The sequence below is a fragment of the Apteryx mantelli genome, chromosome 9 (assembly GCF_036417845.1).
Source record: "Apteryx mantelli isolate bAptMan1 chromosome 9, bAptMan1.hap1, whole genome shotgun sequence".
NCBI classification, from domain to species: domain Eukaryota; kingdom Metazoa; phylum Chordata; class Aves; order Apterygiformes; family Apterygidae; genus Apteryx; species Apteryx mantelli.
In genome coordinates, this window is record NC_089986.1 from 28,790,129 (window position 1) to 28,808,371 (window position 18,243).

An 18,243-nucleotide genomic window follows, 5' to 3' on the forward strand; every position below is an offset into this window, starting at 1 on the left:
ATTCTTTATTGCTAAACTAGAGCAGTTACTTAGCTTCTTAATTTTTATGTGCCAAAAGCATATTAGCCTTATGTCCCGAAACAGCACCCTGGGAAAGGCTCCAAGAAACCATCAGTTTAAACATGGTTTATATACTTTACCTTATAATTGCATATTCTAAGAAATTCCTAATTCATTAAGACATTGAGAGGGGACAATCTACAAAAGTACTTACTCCAATTTACATGAGCATTTATTTTCCTGGGTTACCAGCTCTGCTTTGTCAGTACAACTTAACCTTGTGTTTTGTCTCTACCTCCAACCATCCTGGCAGAAAAAGCAAACATTTAACAAAAATTTTGTGTTTGTATTTTCTGATTGGGGCACCAAATAATGTCACTATTAGCTTTCTGGGTAATTTTTCCATCTCAGGAGATCCACAGTTCAGATCACTTAGGTTCAGCAAATTTCTTAAGTCTTAGAATGTCTATGTCTGTATTTCTACAAAGCTAAAGAAAACATGTCAGTAAAATAAAATTCACCTTCTGAAGGGTGATCAAAAGAGCATTGAGATCATCCTAGGGACTCAGCTTGCTTAATGGCGCCATTGCCTAGTAATATTTGGTCACCCGGCTATGACTGGGTTGTCAGGAGGTCGGAGCCTGCCGTGACCGCTGCACGGACCTTGCCTGCTGGTGCGCTGGTGGCTTCTGCTGCCGCTGGGGGTGCTGCGTTGCGAGCCGGTACAAGACCTGCAGTTGCTGCTGTGGTGTCCAGCCGTCTGCCATGTGCTGTGGCAGAGGCTTCCTATCCCTGGTGACAAACCTCTAGCTGTTCCCCTCCTTTCCACTGTTGTTTTGGATCCCTGCTGCCACAATAGGCTGCCTCTTGTCTATGTGCCCCAGTTTCTTCGTGATTTTGTTTCCAGCTGTTCATCCTCACCTAGAGAGAGATGTAGGTACGACGTTTAGCTTTTGCTTGTTTTCAGGTAGGTGATGAATTCCGGGGAGTTAGCGGCAGGGATCTCTGACTTGTCGGTAGAGGTTTGTCATATTCCTGTGATCTCACTAGCGTCTTCTCCGAGCTGAAATGGAAACAGGTTTCTAATTATGCACTCCTCTTCTTGCAAAATAGTTTCTCCTCTGACTTTAGCTTGTACCCTCATTGTGCAGTCTAGCAACTTTGCTCTACATAAATCTTTAGCTAACCTGGGATATTCTGTTATCCTTCTTTGCTTTCAGAAGTATTCTTCATGACCGTTCTACCTTTTTGAGGCCAAGAAGCCAGCTCTAAGCTTTTACAGAGCATGCTGGGTTGATTATTATCCATCTATTCACTGTTTCAAGGTGTTTTTGCTATGACAGCATTTGTAGCTTCGATATATCTGTCATTAAAATTTGTAAATGAGTTCTGTGAACTTGAATGTATGTTCTCACTGAGAATTACATTCCAGTTTAGAGATGAGACCCTGAATCTGCTAACGGAAATCACTGTTACAGGGTGGGTTGGTTTGGGTTTTCTTAATTATACTTCATTTCACCCTGATGTCTTACATTAACACTACATCTAACGTGTGAAAGCCAGAGCTCATTTGAAAGTAATAGCAAACCTTCCACTCACTTGGGTTATATTTGAATTGCAGTCCTAAAAAAAAATGTTGATGTGTAGAGACGATACCATGCTGGATGAAATGACATTTTCCTTTTCAGGCTTCTTAGGACACATGGCCCTCCCATGTAACCACTCTTCAGTCCAAATGTTTTAGGTTTTTTTGCTCCTATTTTGATTTTTTTTTAATACACTTGCATGGGTTTTTGTTTGTAATAGAAACTTTAGAAAAATTAATGACTGCTATATTCAAAAACTTCATTCACTGTAGTAATTTTTAATTGCTTGCAGGTCTTAACGGCAAAAGAGAGAAAAACTCAGATAGATGACAGAAATAAATTGACTGAGCATTTCATTATTGCACTTCCTATGTTGCTATCAAAGGTACTTTTTTCTACAGCATAAATTGTTTACTGGTATTTACAATTGTCTTTAAACTTTTTCATTATGTTGTATAAATTTTTATTTTTACTTCATTTTTTGTTTTGTTTCAATGATGTCTAGTATTCCGCTGATGCAGAGAAGGTTGCAAATCTCCTGCAAATACCTCAGTATTTTGATCTGGAGATCTACAGCACGGGCAGAATGGAAAAGGTATGGTATATCGGGCAAGAACTCTCACCGTTTTCAAGAGTCTGATTACCAGTGTAGTCACATAGTATAGTGCCTGAATTAGTAATCTTACCTTGATTTGGTGTATTCTTCGCCTGAGTGTTGTTTTGAGTTTCATTGTTCAGGTAACGTGAAAGCTGAACTTCTCTTCTGATCTGCAGCATCTGGACGCCTTACTGAAACAGATTAAGTTTGTTGTGGAAAAGCATGTGGAATCAGATGTTCTCGAAGCCTGCAGCAAAACCTACAGCATACTCTGTAGTGAAGAATATACCATCCAGAATAGAGTTGACATAGCCCACAGCCAACTTATTGATGAATTTGTGGATCGATTCAACCATTCTGTAGAGGATCTGCTGCAGGAGGTTTGTTTTCTTAAAATGAATTTAGATTACGTAAAACAGACTATGGTAAACTGCAGAAAAACATCCGTACTGCATCATGAAATTATCCATGTGAAGACTCAGTGCAGCAACAACTATTTCATAACTATTTGGAGCTATTTCTCTATGTAGAAAATCCCCTAGACTAGTCATTAAGCCTGCAAAACCTTGATGCTGTCAAAGAAAGACCACAGCACCATCCTGCTTCTGCGAATTTAGTGTAGTATTTGGACAGTTCACATGGGAAATGAAATGGATGAATGGGTGAAAGCTGATGAAAAATGTAGAGAAAGGTGTGTTTACTTTAATGCTGGTGGTGATTCTAGTAGTCCTGCATAGATATATGCTGGCAGCAAAATCAAGACTGGATTATGTCTTGAATGGAAGAGAGGATTTAGTAAAACATTTATAATGGTTTACTGAGAGAATTCTGGAAAGAAGGAAATAAAGATATAGGTCTGAAACCTGGAGGTATCTGGGATTTACTTAAAAGAATTTACCCTTCAAAATATGTAAGAGACAGAATACATTAAATAAGTATAGAAATTACTCTTTTTTTTGCTTTGCATAAATTTAACTTTGTTTAGCACTACTTAATTTGTTTAATTCTCATGCTTTTTATGCATAACTTAGGGGCTGCATAGGTCTTTTTCTTCACTTCGTACAGATTAATGCACTGGCACGTACACTTAATTTTAGATGCGCGTGTATAGAAAGTTAAGCTACAGTCTATATTTTATAATTGAATATCAAAGAAAAGAAGCTTTTCTCTATCTTTATGTAATATGCCACATACATACATACTGTCTGTATGCCTTGCTATTTTAGAGTAAATAAATACTTGTCTGTTTTGGGAACGTATTCCATCTTACTTGGCACATAAGTAAATAAGACAGTGCATGCGGGAAGCAGGCACTCCACAGCCCAGAAGAGTTAGTGCGCCTCCGTATGCTCTTTGATAGAACATATCTGCCATTTTATCTATGGTTTTTCAGCAACTTCTGCGCACAACCTGAAAAGTGACATTCTAAAATTTATACTTCATCCCTGTCCATCTGTGGCAAGTGCATGCTTTCAACTAATGCCACATCACATGTCTCAGCTGTCTGGGAGAAGTTTATATTCATATTGTTTTAATAGCCCTAGATTTTTTGAGGTTCCTCACCTCTGGCCAACAGGACCGGCAGCTCTGAGAAGAAAACCTTGGGGAATCTATTGCTGACTTGGGTAGCAAAAGGGCTAAAGTTGGACTGCCAACCCAAAGATCCCATTCAGAGTGAGCCAGGTTTTCCATACCAGATGCCCAGGAAGTGATCACTGTAAATAATGGTCTTCACCGTTTCCGCTGGTACCTGCTCACAGCGATTTTACAGCTCTGGTGAAGTCCACGCGTTTTCGCTCTCCTTGCATCCAAGACTCATTCTGGCTCCATATACAGAGGCAAGGGACAAGGCTCCTATGAGGCTCTTTCTCCAAACCTATCTCTTGGAGAATCTTAAGTTCGGCATCTGTTTTCACAACCAAACTCAGACCAGCACAAAGCATATCATTCATACTGTCTTGCCTGGAGATGAAAGAAAGTGCTTATGCCTATGGTTTTTTCAAGAATCAGACCCAGAAGGAAGAGGAATCTTAAATCTTTGGCACTGACTTGCCATCTTTGTTATACTCATTGTCTTAAGACATTATGAAGATGTCTCCTTTGAGCTTTTTCCCCTAATTTTATCTCTGAGCACCTGCAAAGCAAATGCCGTGTTTGTTCTCTCTAGAGACGGTCACGTAACGGCCTGTGTAACAAACACAAATGAGGTCTGCCTGGGGACACGCAGCCTCTGCGGAAGAGCCACCCTTGAAGAGTCCACACCGCTTCGCTGTGAAGCCGGCTTTATCCATCCGTGGGGTGGATTATGTTTTCCATCCCTTCAAGGGTTCAGAGGCTGCGTTCTGCTCCCTGGATAGTTTAACTTCAGTACCCAAGAAAAGATCAGCTCACCGTTTTAACAGAGCTGTTGAGACACCCACAAATAATATTTTCAACCCCAATCCTAGACTCAGTTAACGGCTGCAGGAATACTTACGACTCCTGTGGCTCTACAGCAGGTATCATTTCTCTGATTTTCCCATTCTCCTCTACGCAGCAGCTTTGAAGAGGAGTCAAGAGACAAGAACCTCTAACTCCGCTGCCTCCTTTTCTGTCATCCACGTACCCTTTTGGAAACCAGCAGTCCCATGAGTGTTGAGTTTGGTTTACTCTAGCATCAGTCGCCTTGTTCTTGGATTTTCTGGTCTGAGGATATCCAGTCCCATTTTCACCTCTGCCACCTTGCAGTCCCTATCTATATTTCAGAAGCCTTCCTCAGGGAGTCCTCTCCAGCGGGAATTATGGTCTGTGGGGCACAAGGAACCACTTTCCAGCCACTACAAGCAGTAAAGATGGAAGGAGACTGTGAATCTGCCTGTCTTCCACCCCCAGCCCACACTGCAGACCAGTTATGCCAGTTTATGCCAGTAAAGCATTTAGGTTCAGTTGCGTTTTAGACTATGGATACATGAATGTTGAGAGAGTCCAGAAAATGCACTCTGTGCTTTAGGTGCTCTGTAGAGGCCTGCAGCGCTGTCCTCTCCCTTCTGACACTGCTCTGACCTCACCACTGCGCAAGGGGAATCAGGAGAGAGCAGTGAGATCCCAGGATTCATAAGTTACTTCCATCCCAGGAGAAATGCATGGAGGAGAAAGCTTTTTCCTGCAATCTTCCTTTTATTACTTAGAACTGCTCTTGAATCAGTAAGCCTGTAACTGCTTATTCACACTCCGTTTCCCTTCCCTTCTCTTTGCGGGCTGCTTCTCTCTGTGCAGCGCTCAAGCGGGAGAAGCCCTGAAGGAGGCACTGAGGTGACTGGGCAAAGCTTGATCTTCTGAAGGAGCAGGGGCCGGTGGTAGCAAATACTTTTGCTGCAGCCCCTTCCTTCACCCAGCTTTGGGCAGGGGTAGAGAAATGCGAGCAAGGGCTTAAGATCTTTGTGTGTATTCGCTTGGGGACCTGCATGAGAGACGGATGAGGATTTGAGAGAAGAGCCGTGGCTGGGAGTCATATGAGAAATGAAGAATTAAGAGCTTTAGATCTGTAAGGAACAGGGAGGGCAGAGGTCAGACGTATGACAAGGAGAAGGATGGGGAGATGAAAATAAGACAAAAATGTGAGATAGCAAGGAATTTAAATTTTGGCATTTGTCATTTTCTTTACTGGATGATAGTTTGTGGAATAATTAATTTTAGTAAGTTTATTTAATCATTAAGAAGAGATTTTAAATTCTGCAGCACACACATCTGTACCCAAGCAAGCATCACACTGTTTTACGGCTCCCTACTAGGTTGATAATGAGAGAAACATTGATTGACAATTGCATCTGAAGGCAGGGAAATGTTTAATTCCTGGGCTTTTAGTTGGAAAGCAATTGATTGATCAAAACAAAATGAAATGGAGAAGAATTGCTTTAAGTGTATTTTCCACTTCAGAAAGTTCCTGGAAAAATTGAAGTTTTGGCAATGTCTTCTTTCCAGTGGTTCACCAGGAGAATTTGATGCTCAGTTGGCATAAAATTTTAGGATAATGACATTTTAAAATGTCAAAAAATAAAAATTAAATTGAAATTAAAAGTTTTGATTGCGTTGTGCAATATTTACTCTAGGGTTTGTGATTCCTCCAGATTTGTAAAATCTGGAAAAACAAGCCCCTGCCATCCAGTTCTGAACATATGTCACTCTGTACGATGTGACTGTCATGCGTTACAATGTGTAACACACTGAATAGCAATGAAGGATATGAAAAGAAAGGGATTTTCCCATTGATCATTGTAAAAACCTCCTATTGACATCTGCAGTTTTCTGGTGTGGAACAAGAGGAGCATTTGGCTTTATTCTCGTAGCTCGTTCATCAGCTGATTGCTAAATTGCAGTTCAGGCCTTTTTGTAGAGCGAGCTAGAGCTCAGGTTTTTTTCCTTGGGGAACGATTTCTACTGCTAGAGGATGCTGGTTTGAGTATTAATACTGTGATACCGCTGAATATTATCAGATGATCTTGCCTATTTCCTAGTGCTATGCAGTGGTTATTTCCATATTATTATTATGGAACCAAAATAAAAGTAGTCGTAACATTTGAAGTCAGTTTTGGTGTCAACATAAACTTTTAGATGAGTCTGCTCCTCCCTCTGCAGTAATGTACTCTCAGTGCATGGATTTTGCTCTTCATGGATTTCCTTTCATTTTCAGGGAGAAGAAGCTGATGACGATGACATATATAATGTGCTCTCCACGTTAAAGAGATTAACCTCTTTTCACAAGTATGTGATTTTCCCTGGAAAATTTACTATGTTAATTTTATCATCTCAGCAAATATGAGTTGATGTCTGGTGTTAGGAAATGAGAAAATTTATGGTCTAAACTGTAAAATGGAGATTGATGAATGCTTGATGGCATTGTGAGTATTACTATTTGGTCTAGTCTGTGACCTTGCTTAGTTAATGACTTATTACTTTTACAGATTTGTTATGAAAATGCATATGGCATACCATCCCGTGCTAAATGCTTCTGTACCTAGGAGTGTTGTACCGATATTCCCCTGCATGTCAGACAATCTGCGCATAAGGGACAATTCGTATCTCCACAGCCAGTGGATGCAAACCACATCTTTGCTTTGAGCCTCAGCTTAGGAAAGGCATGGAGGAAGTTGTTTCTCTCAGTATCTGCATGCCTTTGAAATGTTTCTCTTCAAAATAGTGAAAATGAGCAGTAGTAATAATAATCATTAATAGTTTATGATGAGAGTTTGGAAGACAGCATTTCTCTTCCTGCAGAAATGCCAGGAATACAGTTTCCAGCTGAGTTGTTGGCAAAGTCTTAACTGCCTGGATTGCACAGAAACGCCCTTCACCAGCCACGGGGTGCACCAGAGCAAAGGAACCAGGCATAAGCTTTTTGTGTCCTGCTGCTCTCTGAGAGACCTGTGAGCACCCCATAACTTGTAGAGCATCCTGGACCATTTCACTTGACCCGCCTGAATTTCGGAGGATAACACAAAGACTTAATCTTCCTCCTCTGTCAATTGTAGGAAGTAATTGCTCTTGGTCAGCAGGCAAGAAAGCTTCATATGTTGCTGAGAGTCACAAATCATTTCTTCCTTATCACAAGATGTGAGAGGTACTTGCTTCTGTAACCTTTTTTATACCAATAAGTGTGTTTGGTTTTAGTGACTTGCTTCTCCCTCTGTGCTGGGCTTGGTCCTCACTTAATCCTAAATCTTGTATTGGCTCACTGTGTGAAGTAGTTCTGAAATATCTGTTCTTTCTTTCCATTCTACAAGAGTCCCACAGAGTTCATTAAATCGTTACTAATTTCTGTAGTGAAGCAGGCTGATACATGTGCAAATTAGTTTTTCGGTCTCCCTGGTAACACTCTGGAGCCACTCCTGCCTTCCCCGACAGGACTGGTGAAAGCCGTAATTCACATCCAAGAGAGCAGCACAACTCTTAAGACTTTCCGGAGAGAGTCTCTCATGTATACTTTCTTCCTTTAGGGTTCCAAATCTCTAAAGAGGTATTTCAGACTCTAGACAAAGTTTTGTAGAATGAAACACAAATCAGGCTTAGGGACATCTAACTTCATCTTCAAAAAAAAAAACAAAAAAAAAAAAACGAAAAGAATCCAATCTTGTAGGGCTGAGAATAGCTGTGTATCATTTCTCAGCTGATTTGGGATTTATGATTATATTTCAATGGGAATTTCTAATTAATATCTGCTGGTATATAGGGACTGAAATCCTTTTCATTACTCCACTGAATGTTAAGTCTGCTGTGGTTTCTTTGTTAAAGGGAAGCAATCATACCATCTGAGACAGAGTTTTACCAAACCTTTAGATATGAGATTAAGATCTTCAATCCAACCTTGCATTGAGTATTCTCTTCTCAAAGAAGAGTGGCTGTTGCCTGATACTGTAGTTGTCTGTCATCAACTGGTAGCCAGAAGAAATTAAATCAGTAGAAGAAGTTGAAGTGGTAGGCTAACAACTGATATCTGGCAGATCTTCAGACAGTGCAGTGAAAAAGCAACTGCTGAGGTTTCAAAAAGAAACAAGTCCTTCCCTTCTTGCAGTAGGAGAACCTTCAAACTACCTTATCTGTGCTTGTGTTTCCTTGGAAGTTGCTGCTTCATATTCTAGGATAAAGGAACCATAACTCTTTTTTTCCAGGGAGTTAAGGACAGATATCCTGTAGACCATATTTGCTGCTCAGTTTTCCTCCTAATTAAATTAAAGTAAATCAAATGGTAATGAAATCACTCGCAGTATTAGAAGGCTTACAGGCTGAGTCAATGAAACCGATTCGGTGGGAGATAGATATTTTAGAAAGAACAAAATGCTGTTTGGCAGCAAAGGGCTCACATCACACTTTTTAATTAAAATGTCTTTCATCAAACAAAGATGGCGGTATTTCAGGTACAAATGAAATTCTTCATTTCAATCTTTCCTTCCAAGTCTTCGGAATGGAATAATAAACCTTGTTGAGGTTTTCTGAAATAAAACACGTGGAATAAACATTTAGGCTTCTTTTTGCCAGGGCCTCACACACAGTTGTAGCATCTTTTGGGGTTTTACGTACATGGAGACAATCTTTCCATACCGTGTGTCCAGCCCAACTCAGCTGAACTTTCACACTCAACACATCAGATTCCTTCAGACTAAGTTATGTGGAAGTTTGCTACATCCTGAAGAAGGAGGGATGAAGATAAACGAAACCTCAGTAGAGAAGCAAAACTGTAGCTAGCAGAGCTGTTCCAAGCCCAGGGTACAGCTCTGCTCACTACGTGCATCTTCTAAAAGACAGCAGTTTTGTGGAGGGAGAGAGAGATCACCTCTTTTATAAGGAGTTTTCTGGGCCTCTTCTTTCCACCCTTTCAGAAACGCTGTGGAATTGATATCTTTACCTCAGCTCCCATAGTGTCTGGTAGAAACACGTGCCCCAGGGAACAGTGCTATCCACAGGGATGAAAAGAATCCTTCTTTCATGAAATGTTGGACCTGGTTTTCTGTAGTCCACCATGAAGATGTTCTGACATGGAAGGGACCAAGAGAGGGAAAATTCTGTGTTAAATATGAATTTTCATTCTAAGAATCTCTATGCCAGACAAGCTGAACCTCTTTGGTGCATTGTGTTATGTTCAACGTTTTTGGGTTTTTTTTTGCTGTTGTTTTGATTGTTAAGTAGTTCAAAGAAACAAAGGTGTTCCAGACTATCCCTAAATTTAATGTGGAGGCTCCTCTTTAAGGAAGTGTACATTGCAAAGCACTATGAAACTTGTACGGAGTTGGTAGTTTTCAGCTTTGGAAGCTGTTGCTCTGGAAGGCTCTTCCTGAGGACGCTTCCAAGGCCGGGCTCAGAGCAAAGAGCTAAGGTGTCCCCAGCTGTCACGGCCGGGGGCAATGCCCCACGGTGACAGCCCTCTGACATGGAGGGGTCTCAAATGAAAAGTCAGAGGTAAGACAGTTCTTCCTTTCAGATCCTCTGTGGGATAATCTATGCTGTGATATCTGCCTCTGCCCACCAAGGAGATTTTACTGCTTTAATTACAATGCTATAATTAAGGAGGTACGGCTCTGCCTTGCTAGCAGCTCTGTAATTTGCTGAAGCAGGGTCTGTGCGCTTGATATGACTAGTCAGAGGCAGCTCCCTGAGAGCCTGTAATTTATCTATAAAACATCTCATTTCCATACTTCCACAACCATCCGGAATTTAAGTGTGGGGGTATGATTGCTTTAAAAAAAAAAAAAAGTTTTTTTCTTTTAAGATTTCCAGACTGTTATTCTTCTGTTTGTGGATTTTAATGAGAAGTCAGGATGCACCTTGGCTCAGTGGCACAACCTTGGAGCGCGTGCTTCACTTGCTCTCAGCATAAGGGCATTAATTGTTAAGTTTTCTGCAAAACTTTTACGTGTGAGGTTTTCCAGGTTGTGGGGCTAACACGCTCCAGACTAACAGCATTTTGTTATAGGGATTTTGATAGGATCTAGGCATTCCTGGTCTTGAGTTTCAGACCTAGAGAATTATTCTCTATGCCTGAGCAAGGTAGTTAATTATTTAAACAGTCAGAGAGCAGCAATGCAGGGCAGAAGCAAAGGGGTGGGAAAGTGAGCGTATCTTGGCAGTCAGGGTGCTCGGATGAGAGGGAGTCAGATGCAAGAGACTGCTTTATCTGATTTAACTTGCCAGGTCAGTCTGAGCATCCCTCCTCCTTCTAGGTGAGTATCCTAATCACCAAATTTCTGATTATTCTGCGGTGGCTTGCCCTTTTGTATGTGTTTATAAATCATTTCAAATGACCTCAGTTTAATTCCGCTGCAGAATGGGAAAAAATGTTAAACACCATTATAATTTATTCAATATTTGTCAGTTCTATATAAATAAAACTATAACTTGAGCTGTTGAGATCTATAAGACTGCAGAATATATGTTGCAAATATATTCATCTTGCTGGAGAATCAGATTAGTATAACTTAATTGTGAAACGCTGGGGGGGCAGTTGATACCATCTGTCTCATATACCTGCATATGATGCTGTCTTACTTTAGGATATATTAAGGTCTTTAATATTTAGTGATAATGTATATTATTTTACCCTAAATAATAGAGCAGACGATTATGTAAATTTATTTTGCTTAAAGCAGTTTTTCCACTCAATATATATTGTGGGAGTTAAGTCGTAGTTTCTGCTACAATGCCAAGGGAAGTGCCTTCGGAAGATCTGTCGATGTTTAGAGCCAGAGGAGAGCTGATTTAGAGGCAACCCTGAGAAGGAGCTAGTAACTGCACTTAAATTTCTTTTTACAGATGTGTGGTATGCATCAAGTTTATCTCCTCGTTGCAAAAATCTCGTGTAGTAAAAGATTTTTGCTCTGTTATCGGGAAGCAGAACTTTTGCTTTTAACGTGGCGTGAGCTACTTGTGTAGCTGCCTTGTTCAGCGTACGCTCTTGTCTCAGCCTTGCCGAAATACCAAACTACTCTCTGAGCTGCCAGCGCCGAGAACCCAACTAATCTCTCTTTATTGCTTCTCATCCTAGTGCTCACGATCTCACAAAATGGGATCTGTTCAGTAACTGCTACCGATTACTGAGAACTGGAATTGAACACGGAGCGATGCCAGAACAGGTACAGTAAGCCATGCCTGCCTTACATCGTTTGGGGACTCAAGTGTTAAAGAGTTTGGGGGTTTTTTTGCTTGTTTTTTTTAAGAGATTAATTCACTACGCTTTAGTTATTTAAAGAAATCATGGGGTCTTGAATGAAATTACTACTGTAGTGAAGTGCCTTCCAAGGGGTGAAAAATCTTGGATGATTCTTCTGTTTCTGCTTTTGCTCTATGTGATTTTGACCAAGCTACGTGCCCCACCTTTCTCATCTGTAAAATAAAGTTGCATTCTTGGCTGCACTGCGTAAGTGATCATGTTTACACTGAAACCCAGCTTTTATAGAACTTGTCTACATTTGGAATTATCACAGACAATTATTTCGTATTGAAGGTAAGATGGATGCTTATGAAAACCAGGAACTAAGACAAGCCTATAGGAGGGATGCTGGCCAGCTTTTCCCATGGAGTTCTTTTAGCGGATGTTAATCTTAGACTTTTTGCCTCCTAATTTTGTTCTAGTCTTCTCATGGATGAGCACAGGGGCCATTTCTCCTTCTCCCAGGATGCACTTCCAGTTTCAAACGTAAACTGCCTACTCCAGTATTTCAGCATATTTTAAGTTAAAATTTGGGTTGAATTGGAAGCCAGCTGTTAATTCTAACCAGGCTTCATTTAGGAAAGAATTCTCTTCTCAAGAAATTCTGTAAAAATGTTTTCTAGAAGGAATCGTAGGGGAGACGTGGGGTGCCGGGTGTTGGGAGGTCTGACTCTTTCGACAGGCAGTTAGATGAGGAATTTTCTACGGCTTTGTCCCCTACTGCCTTCCCTCGGCCAGGCGAGGCGCAGGTGTGGCACAGCGTTAGAGCCTGCCGGTCTCAGCCCCCCTCATTGCCACGGGCCCGTGTGTAGCCACGGCTCTGAGCTGTGTGACCTTCCGCTCTCTCTGCAGTCGCTACTTAAGGCTACTTAGTATTTTCTCCTTTTTTTTAAGAAGTTGGGCTACATGGTCATCTGATAATGGCACAGAATTGCTGATTATTCTATTAGCAAATTAAGATGTAGAGATATTTAAACAGATGCTTTTGCACTGAGATACGCAGGTGTTGGCTTTTACTTCTCTCATGTTGTGAGACATGAGAATATAGAGAATATAGAATATTATATTCTAATACAGTTTTCTGCTTTGTTTTGCTTCCGAGCATGTACACAGTATTTTTTTCATCGACAGTAAACTGGTTCCTTACCGCACCAAACTGAGCGATAACACCGTATCCTTGAAAACAAAAAGTGTTGCCGAAGAGCTGCTCCTGTTTTTTTCTTCCCAAAATGCCTTATAAATTTTACATACGTATTAGTGATATGCCTGATATTTTCAGCGCGCTGCGATTCTTTGTGTTCCCTCTGTTGCAGATAGTTGTTCAGGCACTGCAGTGTTCCCATTACTCTATTCTCTGGCAGCTGGTGAAAATCACTGAGGGCTCCCCTTCCAAAGTAAGTAGGGATTCGATCGATACAAATTTTACTGGAGAGACAGAACTTGCCTAAATATGCATTAGACCTGATTCTCTGTAACTTCACCTCATGTACAGTCATTTTATGCCAGTGCGAAGGAGATATAAAATGTTGCTGTTTTCATTTAATATGTTTAAGATCTGTTTAGTATCATGAATTTGTCTAAGCAAGCTATACAAACAGCAGTGAAAGCTTGTCTGTATTGGGATTTAACACTAGTTGACTTTTATGTTTTTATTGCTGAAGATACTTAATGTGCCCTGTTGTGAGTACAGCAGTTTGCATGAATGGTTAAGTAATGTTGACAATACTCACCTAAGGTTGCGAGCAATACTGTTGATTTCTACACCGTGGATAGCTTAATATTTATGTGTATTTACTGTGTTTACCTTTTACTTACATTTTTTATGTTGCTAAATATAAAGGTCAGGTTGAAGTAAGTGCATGGAAGTGTAATGTGGTAAGGACAATGTTACATGTAACTTATTTATTATATTTAGCCTTTCCTGGATCTTTTCTTAGCTTTTTCTTAATCACAGGGCAAAATTATGTCTTTTTAGGACAATTTCAAAAGTACTACATCAAATCAAAGCTCTATGAAAACAGAAATAGTAGGTGTACTTCCCCATCAGCTTCAAAAATAGTAAAGTACTATAAAAATAAGCATTTAATGTGCATAAAAATGGCAAAATGCACTGTAAATAGTTTTCTGGAATATTGATGCATTTGACATTTTAAAATAGCTTCTGGAAAATAAGAACCATTGCTGTTCTTTATTCAGGCTTTCCTTCACATTGCCCTCGCTCGTCTTTTCAGAGGTGTTTGCTCAATCTCTTTAGCATGCTGCTAGTGTACAGTATCACACCTGGACCCCTTACAGCTGAGCAAACTGACTACATCCCATTTGTTTTAAATGAACTCAGAATCTCGTCACAATCAAAGACTCTGAAGTCTTCCCGGCTGGCGGTACTGTTATCCTTGGGGAGAAAATTTCACTTCGACAGAAGGAACTTAGTAACTAAAAGTCAATTCCGGAGGCCATGCCCCACTTCCACCCTTAAGTCCGTAAAACCAGCCCACCAAATCTCAGTCTAATGCTTCCCTAGTAAGGAAAACCGGGTTGCCGATGACCTGTGTGCCGAAGATTTGGGTACGGGGAACCAAGCACTTAGCGCAGATGCAACTCCTGGTCAACTAGCCGAGGCCGGACGCTGTCTTCAGCCGCTTTGTTACAATCTTCCGCGTGTGCTCTGGCTGGAGGGGGTTCGCTCGGCAGCGTGCCCCCTCCCAAGGTGCCCAGTGACCGCGTGCTCCTGCTCGCCGTGCCCTGCTCTGGGCACACAGGCACGTGCGCGGAGCGTTCAGCACGGTTCTTACCTCCCTTTGCTGCTTTTCTCCGTTTTTTGGAACTAAGCGCAGTACGATGCTGCAGTGCAGCGTAAATGGTGCTGAGTGATAGCCACCAGCATTGCTGGAGAAAAGGTTTCACGATTTCTTGTGTCTAATTATAGCAAAAGAACATACTTACCATAAATTATAGCTAGCAGCCGACATATACAGTATCTATCTGCGTAGGACCTAGTCAGGAGCTTTGCATTTTGGAGCCAAAGTATGTGGACTGTTGTTTGCAACATTAACACGGTGGTCCAGTTAAGCTGAAAGAGGAAGAGCCCTTTATATATTCCAGTCATTGAGGTTTTCTCGGAGACAAGCTCAGTGCCTTTCTTTTTCTTTGGCCTACTTTTTCAAAATAGGATACATACCTATGATACATTGTTATATGAGATAAATGCATAATAGCCTTGAGCTTTCATGTATTTCTAATACCATTCTAATTCATATTATTCATTCTGTAGATCATAGAAATGGAAATAAATACGAAAGATAAACTGTGAAAGACTGTTTGAAGTACAAGTCAGTTCTGCTTCTGGAATCTCTGATAAAAATCATAATTATTCTAGCCTATAGAGCTCTTACTATTTTAATGTTTGGGGTTTCACCTCCACCCCCTAAAAAAATATTCAGTCTTATGATTGCTTAGTTCAGGAGGAGCATTGCATTAATGCCCTTCATCTCTTCACAGCTGGCCAGCAAGCCAGCTTTTCCCACAACTGAAGCAGGATAAAGAGAAATCCTATGAACCTGACGTGGTTGTAGCATTTTCTTCTATGTGTTTTTCTATCAAAATTTCCATTTAGTTTGTTGACTGTGAAAATAAATCCAGTCTATATCTGTTTTTTAATTCTTTAGGAGATCATTTTGCCCACGGTTGTTTGCCATGAGCTAGACTTAAGAATTAGCAAGCACTGAAATGGAATGACTTCCAATGTGTGATGTATGGGCAAGGCAAAGTCAGTAATGAGAGTATCTCACAGTGAAGACCAGTGTATTTCAGTAGCATTTTTGAGACATTTGGGCTCCTACAGCAACAGTTCTGACACAGTATTTTAACACGTAGGTCCACCCAGATTTCCAGTGGTGCTTTGCTGTAGTTGTGATTATCTGAGGACATACGGAGGTGACGGTTTGTAGGCCAAAACGGTATCTTTAATAGACCAATAGATAGAGTTGCAAAATTCAGGCAAGCTTCTGGGCACGCAAGCTCTTCAGGTTTGAAATCCAAGCGGAAGATTACAAAGCAAATTACAAGCTGCGAACAAGTGCTCGGAATGGATTTAGGTACAGATCGGGTGAGTTGTCTCCAAAAGAAAAGGAAAAGGTCATTGGTACCTATGCGGGGGGAAAAGGGGGGGCGACAAAACGCAGGAGGTGGGTAGGAGGTGGATACCAGGGAGGGGAAGGAAGATAGATAAAAGATGAAAAGATTAGTGCGGAGAAGGGAATTTCTAATATGCCATAAAGCTAATCTCTCAGACACCTTGTTTTTCTGTATGCAGTAGATTTATGATTTTTTCCTCCCCAGGGCTTATGTTTAGAAGGTGATTTTTAGATTTCCCTTGAGCACCCAAACTGAGAGATCGGAGATGGAGTGATTGATTTCTAAATGTTCATCCACTGCCAGCTGGGTCATTTGTGTGAACTCATGCTGGCAAATAGTATTTACTCTGTTTCGCCTACGCAGTTACCATGTAGGCAGTCAGTGGACAGGATAAAGTATATTAAAATTTTGGGGTTGTGAGTACAGGATCAAGGGTGTTAATGTTTCTGTGGGAGGAGGTACTTATTTTGGTAGTAGTGGAAATATATTAGCAAGTTTTACATTTCTGAATCAGGTGTGCTCTACATCCATTGGGTGTACTTTGCACTACAGGGAGTTTGCCCCTGACATTAAGTTCTTTGAATGTGGAAGGCTGTTTGGAGGGTGGGATGGGTGATTCTGGTAAGGTTTCTTTCGAATTGGTATCTTCCTCTAGTACAGCCTGTAATTGCTAAATGACTTTGTGTACCAGTTCCAAGGAAGAGTCATATGTGACATGCAGAGATGCACAACAGGGAGCAGAATCTTTCTAGGAATGAAGTTATTCTTTCTCTAGATGGCCAAATAGGGATCTCTCTCCCAAGGGGATTGCCCTTGTCTGGGAAGTGTCCTGTTTAGATTACCCCGGTGGGCATCATGCTGCGCTCAGGGCACGTGGAGTGATTCGGTGTAGTACACCTGTTGGGCACGTTTTGGATTACGGCTGATTGTATGTGATGCTGGTTGTGTTGGTCTGGAGGCTTTACATGTGTCGCAGGGAAAAACTGCTCCACCCCTGTGTTTAAATCACATTAGGATCCAGGCAGCTTATTGATTCGTTAATGACACATAATTAAGCTGCACTCATCATGTCAGCTGCTGTTATCCAGGCCGTGTCAGTAAGAGGAGGCTCTGCGGATTCCCCCGCACTACATAATGTTACAACTTACATTGACCATAGTGCTGAGGAAAGCGATGTTCATATTAAAGTGTTTCAGAGACATTTGGTGGAAGGGTGATTATTTGAATTAGTAAGAAAGTCCGGATTCTCTGCCAAATGACAAAGATGCCACCAGTCATCTGAAGTACAGCATAGAGTTGGGGAACAGTTATTTTAAAACTCTTCTTAAAGATGACCTATGAAAAAAATGGCATATTGTGGAGTCATCTTCGTGCCTAAAATCTGAAAGGAAGCATTGGTTACTAAAAGTACAATTGTATGAGGTAAAGATGAAATGGATGAGCCTTGAAATATCCGTAGGCCGATGCTCTAGTCATTGGTCATCTCGTAAATGTTCATGGCAGGTTGTGAGGCCATCCGTAAGCGGGTTGTGGGTAAGCAGACCTGTGCTGTTTGTGATAAATAGCACAGTACTGGGGATACTGTGTCGTTTGTGGAAGCAATCTGTTGCATCCTAGAGCAAACCTGCTGTTCGGGTGAAAAGGGGCTTGAGGTTGGCTTCAAAGGAAGCTGACAATTTCTCAGCAAGAGTTCTCTTGTCCGTATATCTTGGGGAAAAAAGTTCAGTTTTGAGGTAGGAGATTTGGGAGTTAGATTATACAGTTGTTTTTTCCATCTAGACTTCTGCATGTGTTCAACAAACCAGGTGCCTGAGCCCATTATACACTGCACTGCACATGCATGCAATTCAAAAGAAATATATATATGGAAGACCTTAGTCCAACCTCTTAGCACAAAGACATGGATAGAGCAAGCACTCAGAGGCAAGGCAGCCAGCCTGGCCAACGGCATCGTTGTTAGGAAGTGATTAGTAGGCAGATGAGTTCGTAGAGGAAATTTAAAGAGGGATTTAAAGAACAATGTAGGGGCTTGGTGACTTTTCATATGTATAGAGGCACAATGAAAGAAGGCACAAAACGCTGAAGGGAAGAAGAAGGTCGTGAGACGCACAAAGCTGGGTTGTGTTCCCCAGTAGAGTCGAAAGTTAATGGCTCTTGAACATTGTAAAGTTTATCAAAAACTGGAGTAATAAGGAGAAGGAAGTTAATACTGCAAGTAGGTAGTTTAGAGGAAGGGCAATGGAAAAATA

The 18,243-nt window shown here is 41.1% G+C and overlaps 1 protein-coding gene across 1 annotated transcript in view; it reads left to right on the plus strand.

Moving 5' to 3' along the window:
* STAG1 (STAG1 cohesin complex component) overlaps positions 1-18,243 on the plus strand; it is a 154,349-nt gene that overhangs the window by 104,631 nt on the left and 31,475 nt on the right. The window contains exons 16-21 of the mRNA XM_067302030.1: positions 1,879-1,971; positions 2,092-2,181; positions 2,361-2,564; positions 6,854-6,924; positions 11,696-11,783; positions 13,174-13,254. Coding sequence (XP_067158131.1) covers positions 1,879-1,971; positions 2,092-2,181; positions 2,361-2,564; positions 6,854-6,924; positions 11,696-11,783; positions 13,174-13,254 — 627 coding nt within the window. The remainder of the gene's footprint in view (positions 1-1,878; positions 1,972-2,091; positions 2,182-2,360; positions 2,565-6,853; positions 6,925-11,695; positions 11,784-13,173; positions 13,255-18,243) is intronic.